The sequence below is a fragment of the Larus michahellis genome, chromosome Z, assembly GCF_964199755.1.
Source record: "Larus michahellis chromosome Z, bLarMic1.1, whole genome shotgun sequence".
Taxonomy (NCBI): domain Eukaryota; kingdom Metazoa; phylum Chordata; class Aves; order Charadriiformes; family Laridae; genus Larus; species Larus michahellis.
The window spans coordinates 35,397,569-35,412,500 of record NC_133930.1 but is presented as its reverse complement, the minus strand read 5'-3'; the positions used below and the strand labels follow the sequence as shown (position 1 = coordinate 35,412,500).

Genomic DNA, 14,932 nt, shown 5'->3' with positions numbered 1-14,932 from the left:
TCATCAGTAAGATTAATTTATTTTCTTTTAATTAGGTCCCTGTGGCTAATATTGGCTAGTACTATTAGCATGTCCTGCACAGAAAGTGGAGCTTAGAGACTTCATACAGACTTCAGTCACATTTACATGCCCACAGCAATGGCATCAAACTGAGTTGTAGACAAGCCATAATTAATGGTATTGAATTATTAACGTCCAAATTCTTTTTGAAATAAGATGAATGTCAGTCCTTTTTAATGATACTGTGATGTGGACAAATGTCACTGAATTTAATAGAGGTAGCTGGTGCCTAAGGACACTTACCTTCTCATTAGCCCTGTTGAGGTCTAAGATCAGGGCATCAACATTCTCCTGCAAGACTGCACAAAGCTCAGACCAAGAGAATCTATCTAGGATGCCTTCTGGTTGTTTTATAAGCACACAGCCTGCTACCAAACGCTGGTATAAGCTATGGAGGAAGGTTAGCTTCTCCTGAGACAAAAAGAAAAATTAACTGTTGTATCTGAATAGTGATAGAATCCAAAGAGATGCTATCATATGTGTAGTAATGTGCAGAGCTGAAAAGACCCACAAAGCTCATTCTCAAATCTTTTCAAAATTCAATTCCTTGTTAATATTTGCAGTCATACCTATTAAACCCAGAGAAAGAAAACACTTTTTACAAAATTTGTCTTATTACCCATAGTATATAAATAAAGAAAGCTCAATCCTGCAGCGGTGACAACCATGACCTGATACAGATAAAAATTTCCATGCTGTTACTAGATGCAAGTTAATCATTCATGTTAACACTTTCAGGTACATTTAAATTGTATCCACTGCATAGCATGCAGAAGTCTGATTGGCTTGGCAGCACAGCACACTGTTTATACAAGTATCACTCTAAAATCTTTTAAAAGTCGTTTTTGTGTGGATTATGTATGCCTAAATAGCTAGACAAAATAGGTTTATAGCTCCATCAGTTAAATTCCACAAGTCACGTCTCATTCATTTAGCTGATTTTAGTAAGTAGTATAATAAATTGATGCAGTTATAAACACACTTTAGCAACAACAGCATGCAACAGAAATTCCAGCCTTCGTCCTTTTGGTACATACATGCAACCGCGCAACTTTGATTAAAACAACAATAGAAAGCTGTACCTCAAAAGCCACAAGAAAGAGAACCTTTATTCAAAGTCAGTAAACCATTGTAAAGGTTCACGTTGTTTTCCAGCGGCCTTGAATGATGCTTTACATTAAGAAATGGTGGGTAACTGAGACAGGGAACTATGGTTTTTGTGAGCCCTTTCTCAGAATACTTAGGTGCATTTTCTCACAATTATTTCATGGTATTTTAGGCAATAAAAAATTGTTGTTTAGTTTGACTTTGTTTCTAGATCTCCTGATTCCCCAAGGAAAATCCAGTGTGCCACCATTATTAAATTTTTGCTTGAGCTGTGATAAATCAAAGATGATAATTATCCATTTGGTGTGAAAAAAGGCATCCCAAGACCCAAAATCAATTCACACATGTTGAATGCAACCACAGTGTTGTAGACATGCTGACTTTACAATATAGCCAGGCTTCTCGTTTCCTTCACTTTAATCATTATCTGATGTGTATAACAATTCCAGCTGCTTCATGTGGACACTATTTAAATACCAGACTGTAAAAGAGGTGGAAAGAATGTTTCCTTTTTACTCAGTTGGCATCCATGTCCAAGTCTGTGGAAGTAATGAGCTCAATATGCACAAGTATGATAAAGAGTATCATTGCTATTGCTCATACAGAACTGCTTCATTGTGGGGAAGAAGTAACAAAATTAACATCTGTAAACAAACATTAAGGAGAGAGATAATAGTTCTGAAATAAGACTTCGTGAAGCAATTCCCACATAGAGCAAACCACAATGAGCTGACAGGTTACAAATAAAAATTTCTAGGTTTTGTGGCATGCAGGCAAAAAGTACCTCAATTCCACATTTGCTATCTATGAATTGCCATGTGAATCAGTAATTAACAACACATGATGATGATGCTATTGTATGTTCCAATTGTAAAACATTTTTGTCAACTTTCAATTTGAAAGAAAGAAATAATTGTCAGGCGCAGCTCTTTAAATAAATTCAGTTGTTAAAAAATTCAAAATACTGGAAGGGTTAAGCTATTAGTTCTGATACAGAAGGAAGGAGAACCAATATGTCCTGAGATCTTGTAGATATTAAATACATATTTCAAAATGCATATCTTAAAATCATATTTTGGGGATAAATCTGTTAAGACCAATAGTAACCATCTGATGTATGTAAATGTATAAAGTTGAGATTAAATAAAGACCCTTTTTGACAGTCATCTTGTCTCTGGTAATACCTCCACATCCTTCTGGTAAGCCCTGGTAAGCTTCTGGATTTCATTTTCAGACTCTGTGGCATGTACTTTCTCCTTCTCCCAGCATTGCCGTACATTCTGTAGTTCCATTTTTAAAGTTCCTATTAAAGTCTCTCTGTCTGCACACTTAGCGTGCAGATGATTTAACTCTTTATTGGCATCACTTAGGTTATCCTCAGCTTCCTGTAGAACACAGGCATGGAACAGAAAGGCTGGTAAGAGTTTTACTCTATAAAATGTTACCTTATTCCAGTGCTCAGCATCTGAGGAAGTAAACAGTCATATAGCCACATGTATTCAGAAGACTCCAGACTAAACTGACTGAATCTTGTCAGTAACAGAATTTCAAAACTGACAATAGTCCTTCCCCACAGCTTGTAACTAGACAGCATCAGAAATCCATCTCAGAGTTAAAAGCTCCATGATGCAGTGACCTTCAGAATCCCCTCTACCCCCACAGCTGAGATGCAGAATCCAGGGACTCAAATTATCCTCTTCAGAGTGGAGAGCTCTCAGAGCTAGTGAAAAGATACATTATTTTCATAAGTAAATCTCTGATCTGTTACTGCTGAGTCAGTATGCAACACAGACAGCTGTTCTTACCCACTATACTCTTTATCTGCATGATAAAAAAAAAAAAGTGAGTTCTCTCTTTGGAGGTTTGACCATGGGAAGACACTAATAATCCAAAATGGTCACAAATTCAACCATTATGTTACCAGTACCAATTCTCACAAGTTAAACAAAGAACTTAGTACGCTACCCCTGTTCAGCCAGAAGATTGCTAAAATGGAGTTGACAGATAGACATGCTTTCCTCTCCCACAAGCACTGGGATTCCAGCACTGCTAAAGTTTGCTAAAGGTCACACTGAAAGCATTGTTTGTTTTTCATAAAATCACAGCTGCTTATATAGGAAATATAACAAAAAAGATACTCCCAAATTCATACGACAAGTTTTATTCTTCTTTATGGAAATATTAAAAGATTAAAGCAAAGTTAAATTTCGAACACAAATGTTTTCAGACTGATCCAGTTTTTACTCATATATACAATTTTATCAAAAAATTTAAAGAGATCAGACACTGGCGTACTGCATAAAAAACAGCACCGTCTGTGAGTAGCACACTCAGTTTTTGCATGAAGAAGACAAGTACCTGTTGCAATGGGTTGCAAAATTTTTAGGTGCCTTACAAAGGTGCAGCAACAGAAGCAGAAGTCTTAAGTCTTCTGGACATAAATTAGGAAAGGAAGTTCAGATCAGATGACAGCAGATCATGTGAAAGTATCAATTAATATGAAGATTCAATGAGTGTTTCAGAAGTATCTGTGACTAAACTGAAGTGATAAAGCATCATATCCCCAGCAAAAGATTCTGAGAAACACTGGGAGTAGACACATTGTATTTTGGCAGTAATATAATACACTGCCAGTTGGGAGATTAAGTTTAACCATGACCTCAGGACTTCCTCGATCCCTTGGCCACAGATGTAACCAGACAGGACATTACAAAAGCAGTGTGTCAGCCAAAAACAGAGACAAAAAAATATTTCTTGTCCAGAAACTGAAGAAAAGAGTTCACAATGGTTTTTATCAGTTCCCAGGTAGATTTTACTGTAAGAAATTTTGGGCTGCACACTGTACAACTGTTAAGGATGACCTGATGCTTCATACATGCATTAAGTTCTCTGACAAACATAAACACAAAAAAGTTAACAAAGAAAAGGACATCTTTAATAAAATGTGCTTCCATATGAACAGAGGTAATTAAATTCTCTTCCTGAGCAAAACAGTTAAGACAAAAAAAAATATTACCAATGCCGATTTCAATATAAAACAATACTTTGCAAATTGATAAATCCATTTCAAATTATTTCAGAAGTGCAATCATTAAAAAGATCAGTTACGTAACCTAAGGTGGTAACTGGAATAAATAAAGTAGCATGGCTTCACAAAAGCTTGCAAAGTAAACTGGTCTGCTCAACAGAATACAATGATACAGAGACTTATTCTGCTAAATCCACAAAGATACTTTTTGCAAAACTTTCAAATTTTACATTAAGTTCTTGAAACCATACCTTAACGTCTTGACTTAAAGCACACATTTTCTCTTTGGATATCTCAAGTTCTTTTGTGATCTTTTCACACAAAGACTTCATTTTCCCAAGCTGTGAAAAATAGAGGTCAAACAGGCTTTTACAAGAAGGCTACATAATCACTTGAATATAAAGGAAGAATTTTGTATAAAAATGTTAAAAAAAATTGTTTTCAGTTCCTTTGACAATATTCATATCCCATACAATCTAAATAATGTGCCATTACAAAAGCACTAAATAACTCTTTTATAATAGCAGTGTCAGAATCCTAAACTGAGTCCACTATTAACTTTTCCATTAACTCTTAAAATATCTGACAAAAACACAGACTTCAAAATGCATTTAAAAATATAATAAATTCAGATTATGATCTGGGGAGTGGCTTGAGAAAATTAGTTTTCCAAGTTTCCATTTGCAAAAATTGTCCTGCTACGAGCGTGGTCTCTACTTTTTACTGAGCGCTGGATAGTACTCACATACCCATAAAAAGCAGCAATATTCCTGCAAGGCATGGTGACTACTGAACCGTTGGTGGTGTTACAAGCAACCACCTTAGAGGTAGCTCATGACCATAATGTGCACTAGCTTCACTTTCCACTTTCAAGAAAGATAACAACATATCATTACAACCTGTATCTTTGGTTCCCTGATGATGAGGTTAGCAATACAAATGTCTGCAAGAAAGCATCGAATAGAAACGTATTATAGTGCAAGTTACTGCTGGCACTTGAGCATTAAGGAGCAGCTCAGAAGTAAAATAATCCATTTACAAAATTTACAAATTACTTTGGAAATTATATTTTTGTTTGATATCAAATCAGGAGACGTGGCAGAACCCTTAGAAATAATTACAGTGAATTACAGAATGCTACTGGAATATTTCCAGTCTTTTTGTTGGTTTACTAGTCTTCTCCCTCTCCCCAAACACATTCTAGCCTCTGCACTATACAGAAAGTTAAAGGCTTGTTATATGTCAAAAACAAAACACTTTTATACCTTTCAGTCACACAAACAAATCAGATCATTTAATCTAATGTTTAACACAGTAAGTTAAAGGTGACACATGACAAGTTTACCAGCATATTTCACGTATACATTCAGATGTACACGTATATTAGCAACTCCATCACTATGTGGGGTCTTGTTGAAAATCTCTCTATAAAAAGAACCACTACGTAATTACTCAAAACTAAACCCTTACTGCTGTGTATTAAAACATCCTGGTTTTATTGCACAGTGCCCTTCATAGTCCCTTTGTGCATTATTGTATTATTAAAAAGTTTTATTACTAAACATATCTAATATATAAAAAGCCAAAAGCAGCGTTATCAATGGGGGCAGGGGTAATCAAGAAGGACAGAGCACTGCCCTTTCTGTGCACCATGAAGGTGCTCGGTGATCTCTGGCTCCATATGACAACTTCAGGGTCAGTCACACGCAGTCCTACTGGGAAGTCTTGTGGCAGGTCATCAGTTGGTCCTGCTCTGCTTGCGATTTATTTTCCTTGACAGTTCATTCTTCTTTCTGTCAGAATACTCTCTTTGCTTTCTTAGCAGCCACCCCCTTGGTCTCCCCACTGCTGTCTCTGGCACAGTTTCACAACAAAGCACATCACTAAGCCAAAGCCTGCTGAGTCGACTTTTCAACTGTGCTGCATATCACGTGACATTCCTCCTCCCAAATAACAATTCGCTGTGGGTAATATGTTCCTAGTTACTCTGCAGCTTCCAGACTTGGGTCTCAGAAGAGCTTCATAATGACTATACACATCGGTTCTCTTATCTCACTGGGAGAGACCTAACAGTGCTTGCTGTTTACAAAAATATAATTGTCTCCATGGTCACTTATTTTTGTGCCCATTGAACAAACTCAAAGGTCTTGCGGGAGACTATTCTTTTCCCAATAAAAGGGGAAAAGCCCATATACTTTTCTTCTGTTTGTTTGTTTGTTTATTTATTTATTTAAACCTTGTGAGTGACTAGCTAGACTACGCATTTGTCAAAACAAAAGACAAAACCTAGAAATGCAAAAAAAAACCAGTACTGCAATTTTTACAATCTTATCACATCTTGCCTTATTGTATTTGCCAATTTTATTGAAAGATAAGCTAATTATGAGTTTGAACAGAATGATTTAACAGTGCAGTTAACTTCTCTCTACAGCCTTTAAAGCCACATATTCATAAAACATTTACACCCAAGAGGATTAATTTAATCGCATTAGCAACACAAATGAGAAAATAAATGCAAAATTGTGACTTTTCAGTCAGTGAAATAAAAGGCCAGTAGGACTGCATGGAAAACATTAGATTTTTTCCAAGGGTAAGACTTCCAAAACTGAAATATTTCCATTATTGTCTTAGATAACTTAAAGTATTGTCACAGTCCTATTTTACTCGAAAAGCCCTCAAAATAGCACCAAAAGAGATTTCATCATAAACACACTCATTTCAGAAAATTATGCCAATTTTTAAATGTACACGGGCATGCACATTTGCATATCTGATACCAACGACTGTCGAGGCTCCAGTGTTGCGTATTTAGGAATATTGTGGTATACATGGCCCAACTCTTAAACCACAATCTTTTCATTGAAATCCTAGATAGAAATGGCTCGTTTTCCTGAATGTTTATTGAAAAAGTAACCTCAACAGCGTTAATAAGAAAACAAAAACAAATTTAACTTAAAAAAAAAAAACTAAAAAATTTTCTCTCCCTGTCCCCCCCAAATGTAACATGCAAGTGAAACTTCACTGTAGGGCAAGCTTAGAGAAATTGTAGTGACAGAGATTATTTCTTTGGGTATACGTGAAGCTGTCAACTTGACATTCCCACTCTTCTGACCTTTTTTACAAGCAAAGCGTATGTACTGCTGCTGGCCGAAGGCGATACATATAGAGCCAAACAGTGCAAGTGTTACCTCATTAGACGTATCTTCCAGCTTGTTCTGGTAAGCTGTCAAGGTACACCTCAAAGTCTCAAGGACAGAGAGGCTCGGAGGTTTATCTTTGTCCTTACAAGTGCCTGAAGAAAAATACAGAATGAAAATTAAGCCTTAAAGCCACAGAGAGAAAACTACTCACCATAGATGAGAGGTATTAAAATTAGTTAGGGCTTCCATGACAATACAAAACACTGAACCGCAGCCTTGTTTGCCACAAGAGATGCAGCTGAATAGCCACACTTTCACAGCAAATACATCTGAAAGACATTTGTATAAAAGCTTTAATACAAGATACAGAACTGTAAATTCTGGATTACATTTCTACCTAATGTATTTGGTATGCAGTCGCACATATATTTTCTACTGTGGTCAAGTCTGTGTCATTCAGTCAGACCAGCCAACTTTAGAACCACACAATAACACACTTTGAAAAACATGTTGCCTGGAAGTTAAGTATGTTACACTTTTCCTGACATTATTTTGCTGTTGTGACTAAGCATGCTTATTATAATGCAGTACTTCATTTACTCAAAGCTTTACCGAGCCAAAGATCACATGACTGTTATGCTTGGAGAGGTCTTAAAAACCTTTTAAATGATCTTGAATTTCATTCCAAAGGAAATAGTAAAAAAAATTTATTATCTGTCTGCAAAGTCCTACATAACGTTTCAATTATAAATCTTAAAGCTGATATATCCATTATATACACACTACACTTATTTATTAAAGCTTTAGACAGAGACTTCTGATCTGGTTGCCTTAATTAGGGACATATGAACAAGTTTGAGCATTCCAAAGTCCGTAGTACAATGTGCTAAGAAAGCAAAACAACACTGTATTGATCAGGAGGTCACAAGATGTCAGCTGATATTAAATTTCTAAGCACAAACTATTCTTTTTTTTCTGGTGTTACAGCAAAATACTAGGTTATTGACAGATTTTTCTTCTCAGCATTATTTATATTAGTATGCTGCATTTATAAACTTACTTTGTAACAAATTACAGTACAATCTCTTCCACAAGTCTTAACATGTTCTATAAGCAAAACTAACTTTACCAACGCTAATAGTATCCTTATTTTGCAAAAGTGAAAGAGTCTGTGGCATTTGAGCTCCAGAGAGACTAAACAATCATAACTCCCAGCAGAACTAAATGATGATACAGGTGTTTTTATCACCTCTGAAAGATCAGTGTCACTAAGCAATTTACCTAGGGTGGCTCATAAAGTCAAATCAGATACTGAACTCTAAGCATCTTCTTTGGCTTTCTATAAAACTTTCTCAGCTGTAGGAGGTGCACTTACAGACTTGCAGGTTGGGGTTTTTTTTCAGGAATCCTACGGTTAGTGTTCTCTAATAAGCATGGTACTCTACTCAAAGTGTTATACAAAAAATTATAGATTTGTCCTGTAGGCTATACATAATGCACCAATGGTAGTCAGAGGAAAACATAACACGTATGCAGAAGTCAGAAAGTATTGCCAACAGCCGCTCTGAAAATTTTTTCAATTAATTAGCCTCTTCTCTCTCAACCCTTTTGTAATACCAGAAGGCCAGATTGGACATTAACTTTTCACTTTGACTCGACAGTCAACTGTTAATGTCAAAGTCACACCTAGTCAAACCAATGCAGGTTTCCAAGATTGCTTTCAGTAACAGGAGCAAGATCTGCTCTACAGCACGCAAGTGAATTTAAAAAGAACGTACGTCCCAGTGACAGGCTTCTGCTCTCTTCTATCAGCCAGTCTAGTGGATGCTTATTTACCACAGCTTCTAAAGGTCTACAGAGTCAGGGAAACCCAAAATCTTCTTAATGAAACTCCAGCGCCCTTAACCAAACCTCTGGTCCTACAGATGTTCCAAATAGCAATGCTGCACATAGAATCTACCTAAGAACAAATCATAAAATTTTGTGAGAAGTTTAGATTTCACATTCTCAGAAAGAGACTTTACTATCGTTTTTATCACTTGACCACAGCTTTAGTTAAGGACATATAAGCCTCCAGTCCTGTCTTCTCAATTATGACTTCTCACTACTACCCACTGTAGGAACGTTTTGCAGCAGTCTTGTTGCAAGAAAAGAGAAAGTACTATTCTTCCGTACTTCTAGCTCTAGAGAAGTTGTAACTCACAGTTCTCACTCAGTTTAAAATACTACTTATTAAGTCAATCTAGGGGTTGTCTTCCATCCCATACCTTTCGTAAGCGTATAAATAACGTATCTTCATTTCAAAAGTCCCAGCCTGCAATGCTGTCACTGAAACACACCTCTGAACAATCTAAATTTACATCATCTTTGCCCAAACCAGACTTTTGCCAGTAAACTTTCCATGCTGGCATTCCTTGCCTTTACTGCAACCCTATTTTCTAGGCAGTCCAGCCCACCAACAGAAATACCACATTACACTATCCTGCCCTAGCTGAAAGCAAGCCTATGGCTTTAATACTGGCCAAATGTTGTCTGTCTTCACGCAACTATGCGGGAGACATGCAACATAATCCAAATGGCGCACCTCTTGCTGAAGAGGGCCTGCTTCAGCAATGAGGAATAAAAAAATCCAATACTTGAAGCATTTGCCCAGTATCACCTAAGAGTTTGGGGGGAAGAATTTTGGGAAAATGCCACGTTCAACAGGAGTCTAACAGGAGGTATTCAAGTGAGTTAACTCTTAAAGCTGCTGCTTCAGACTTTCTACTAACAGTACTGGGGCTGGCCAGGACAGAGTTAATTTTCTTTATAGCAGCTCATATGGTGCTGTGTTTTAGATTTTTGACCAAAACAGTACTGGTGGCCTGCATTAAACAGTGTCACTAACTGCAAGCAACTAACGCTCTTAGCACTTTATGCTCAGTTCACCTTTTTTTTTCAGATTGCTAGGACAATTATGGGTTTTTTCCTGAAATGAAGACAAACTTCCTTGAGTACAAACCCTGTTGCTGAGTAATTGTAAAATATGATGAAATGAACAGGGACAAACTCAAATAATGCAAATTGCCTAATATGAATAACAATGCTGTGGAAAATTTATAAAGGTCACTTAAAAAGGAGAAGACGTGGATTTATGCCTGTTATTTTGGAATGTATAGAGGAAAAAAAAAACTTTTAAAAATAGTTTGGTTTTTAATCTTAAAAATATAAAGTCTTCTCTTCTTTTTCCCGTATAGCCCAATAATCACAGACCAGTCAGAACCTAAATGAAGGGGCTGGACCTTTAATATTGACAGATTTTTAAGTAGATCTCTCAACCACTTGAGTTGAAAATTAAAAACGAAAAACAAGAAAGACAGACTGCCCAGCCAGCTGTGGCTCATGTAGCCCCTCATCTGCTAATTACACTACAAAAATTTATTTAAGGTTTTTACTTTTACTGGCACCTAGGCATTCCCATTTCAAATATGATTACATTAAACATTTTTTTGAAAATTGTAATAGTGTTACATAATAAATTCATAGGTACAACACAGTAAGGCAATAGCATTAGAAAATTAAGTTTCACACTTAGAAGCATAATAAATATGTAGAACAAATGTCTTAGTGTCCATTTTAATATTAGCCATAAAGACTCAATCCATAGCAAAGCTAAATTTGATTTCCTGGCTCAACTGAGCCTCTGCAGAGATGCTGAAGCTTAAAAAAAAAGATCACATTAAATAAGATAATTTCAAAGTTTACCTTAAACAAAGCAAATTAATACTGAAGTTACTGTTACTGAATCCCTAGATTATAGAAACAGGTCAAAGCCGTTCTCTGCAAGGTTTACCACTAGGGAGAACAGAAAACCTACCCAAAAGACAATTACTGCCTTGGAAACTGCACTTTGGCAGCAGCATCCAGCTCCCCCCAGAATTGCTGAAGCCCCTCCGGGCATGCGGAACTTTGCAAGATTGAGGAAAACATACCATTTTGAAGAGCTTTTCAGTCTGACTTATCTACAGTAAACCTACAGGTATTACCCAAAGGAATTACATTTATAATTACAGAATAAAACTGATACCAGTTCCCAAATAAAATATCATATAGCCCATGTGAGGAAATCAATGCATCACAGATTAAAGGCTAGTCTTTTAAGGACAACAGAAATCTCAATAAGTTCCGTTATTCAATTTTAAGAGCACCAGGCCCCTAAAAAATATTTTTGTGCAGACACAAAAAAAATGCATCTTCATTTAAAGATGTTATATGACCCATTTATGTCTACTGTTGCTAAAAAATGCAGAAACATATCACAATTTACATAAAATAAACCCATTTGCTCTTTAAACAACATTTTGCCTCTTTTTTTTACAGTTTACTTGCACTGTAAGTTGGAAGCATTTTGTGTCTAGTATGTGATTTGCTAACAAGAACCCCATAGAGAAAACTTTTATAGGTAGTTTTAAATGAAGACTTAAAAAAGCATACTATTTTCACCTTCAAAAAAAATTACTAGCTTTGATGTTAAAGTTTACCTTCTTTATGTTAGCCACTATTTCAAACGTTTAAGCAGCCAGTACTTACGTTGAGTTAGATACAATAATTACATATAAAGCCAGGCAGCAGAGTGATAACCACTGACTTACAATTAATTTTAATGAAAGCAGAGAAGTATGTTCTGTATTAGATCAAATGAATGCAATATAGTACTAGTCCACAATCAACAGTAAAAAGTATTGTGTTATATCATGTGTCCTACACAACCTTTTGGAATATATGACCTTTAAGTTGCTGAAGGTTGCCTCAGAATTTGGCTCAGTTCAGGCAAAACATCTGTTCCCTTTGCAGGTATACTGTAAGGACTTTTTTCTCAGTTGGATTTAGAGCACAGCAAGTGAGCCCTTTTCTGACCGATCATATACACCCCAGCATTTGTAAATCAAGCTCTGGGCTGACAACAGCAGGTCCACATTCCGTCACCCTTTCTCAGCTAGCAAGGCCATTTGACTGCTGTGAGAACTGCTCTTAACATGTCATCAAATCAAAGCATGTTGAGAAGAGGGAATGCAAGAGGCATCTGCAGAATTCCCACAATGTAGTGACTTTGGAACATTGACAGATGCATCTGTCATTTTATACCTTCAACTAACCTGCTGTCCGCTGGCCTGACATAGCAAAGCTGTCCAAGAGTAACTCCAGCTCTCTCATGTTGTTTTCATACGTCTCTGTTAGAAAGACCTGGTGTTTCTTGGCCTTTATTTGACAGGAGATACAGACAAGACAAGAGGGGAAAAAAAGAAACCCATTAAAATAGTAAACAGAAGAAATACAGATCACAATGGTATTTTTGTTCCCCCTTACATTTAAATTCCTGCTATATTTCTTATTACTCCTTTCCTTGAGCCAAGAGACCTAACATAACACCACAAATAAGTAACACAGAACCCTGAAACACACTTAAGAAAGAACTAAAGGCTTCAGGTAGCCAAAAGAAAAAATGGTTGTATTAAAACCTAGTCTTGATCTTCTTCTGCTTTAAAAATACCTTAATGAACATTAATTAACTGCTGCCCATCTATGCAGGCAATGAAATCTATTGTTACACCCTACAAGGGCATCCAGAAAGACACCAAACTACTGGCAGACAGGCTAGAAATTCATGATTTGGCACTCAGTCAAATCCCACACCTATTCTCATTGCAAACCTGCCTCTTTTAATTGTTAGTACCTTCCATGCTCGATAGTGATTTCTTCAATATCAAAAACTCCTCCTTAAGCATGGAATATAGAGCAGCAGAGTCCTTCAGCTCCTATCACTGAATTTTCTTAAAGAAAGCTGTTCACTAAGTACAGCCTATTGTTCAAATCAAAACAGTAGCTTTATTCTGAAAGCAAAAACGAATTACAGCAGATTTTTTAATCGCTACAATAGACTCTATCAAATCATTCCTTCAATTTATATGTGATATTAAAACTTGCAATTTTTAAAAACATAGTTCCAGACAAGACCAAGGTCCCCTGGACATATGTAGTACTGACTTCTCAAAGAAATGTACAATTTTAGCAGCTGTCTGACAAAAAGTAATACATCTCAGCAGCTTTGAAAACACAAAAAATCAAAATCAACCGCGCCCAACAGCCCTTCCCCCAGAGGATACTAGATTTAAATAACTTCACGATTTTCTTATGACAAAGGTCATGCTCAAAGATGTCTCTTTTAATTAATCCATTTATTTTTACTCTAAATTCTAACACCTATTTGAGTAATTTACATTCCTACTTGGTGATGGAAGGTTACCCTTTTATATTGAGAAAAATACTACTGTTTTCTATCATATCTATAAACTATTGCTTTAGTTATGCTTCACTGCATGTGCAGGATCCAGTCAATTTCTCAAGTGTGGGAAATTGCTACATACTGGTAGCATATAACTGTCAGGCTAAAAAAACAAGAAATGCATTTAATTCTCTGCAGTGTTCTTCACTATTCAGCTTAAATATTTTATAAATTTGCTTTACTCTTTCAATTCTAATTATATGTACTGTATATCAACTAATGTATTATTCATATGTGTATTTCAATGTTAGGTCCCCTGTAGCATTTACACGCCTTTCCTTGTGTGAGAGTCTGTACTACACTTCATAAAGAATTTCCAAACCACTTCTACATATTCAAAAATAACTAAGTTTTAATACTTCCTCTATAAAATTATCTATATAAATAGAGCTTGTAATTGCTGAGCTCCAGTAAAAATATTTTATGGGATGCAAACACATTAAAATAATTTACGCTCATGTACTGATATCATCTCAAGGACCTCACATATTACAAATAAGGAAATGTAACAATATGATTAGCATCACAATAAAGTAAATACTCTTTTTACACGAACCATTTCAGCACAGACAAGGTCAGATTGAATTTTCCCAGAAAAAACTTTTCCCATGGAAAAGTCAAATGTGAGAAATTTTTTTCAATCTCCTCATCCGATTTTTTCATTTGGTTTAGTTAATTCACTACAATTTAGTCAGTATATTCCAGTTTATTCAGCCTTCACCACTTTCTGTGCTTTATTTGCTAACTGCATCTGCACTCCCTAAGCCAGTTTCAGTCTCTTTTTCAACAGCAATAAAGATCAAAAGGGAATTCCTTAGACTAGCCAGTTCCTCTACACTTCAGCTGCAAAGTATTTAGCATCTTTCCTTTCTAACTCCCCTTTTACATCACTGTCCCCATTATCATAACTTTAAGAAAAATACTGTGAACTACAGTGCTGGAAATCCAAGCACAGCTTAAGAGTCCAAAAGGGTCTGCACATATCGATCTAATTTCTTATGTCTCACTGACAGGTATCTAATAAGAATGTGTAGAGTCATAAAATCATGGAATAATTTAAGCTGACAGGATCTCTGGAGGTCATCTGGTCCCAGTCCCCACTCAAAGCAGGGCCATGCTTGAAGTCAGGTTAGGTTGCTCAGAGCCTTGTCCAGCCAAGTTCTGAGTATCCTCAAGGATTGAGTTTCAACAACCCCTCCAGGCAACCTGCTCCAATATCTCACAATGCTCACTATGAAGTGGGTTTTTTTTGCCCTTACAGGTAATTAGAATTTC

At 36.2% G+C, this 14,932-nt stretch overlaps 1 protein-coding gene across 4 annotated transcripts in view; it reads right to left on the bottom strand.

Moving 5' to 3' along the window:
• Positions 1-14,932, bottom strand: part of CCDC171 (coiled-coil domain containing 171) — a 154,810-nt gene that overhangs the window by 96,124 nt on the left and 43,754 nt on the right. For all 4 annotated transcript variants that reach the window (XM_074570479.1, XM_074570480.1, XM_074570481.1 and 1 more), the window contains 5 exons: positions 12,471-12,573; positions 7,384-7,487; positions 4,447-4,536; positions 2,352-2,552; positions 304-471 (listed from right to left, as the gene is read on the bottom strand). In XM_074570479.1, coding sequence (XP_074426580.1) covers positions 304-471; positions 2,352-2,552; positions 4,447-4,536; positions 7,384-7,487; positions 12,471-12,573 — 666 coding nt within the window. The remainder of the gene's footprint in view (positions 1-303; positions 472-2,351; positions 2,553-4,446; positions 4,537-7,383; positions 7,488-12,470; positions 12,574-14,932) is intronic.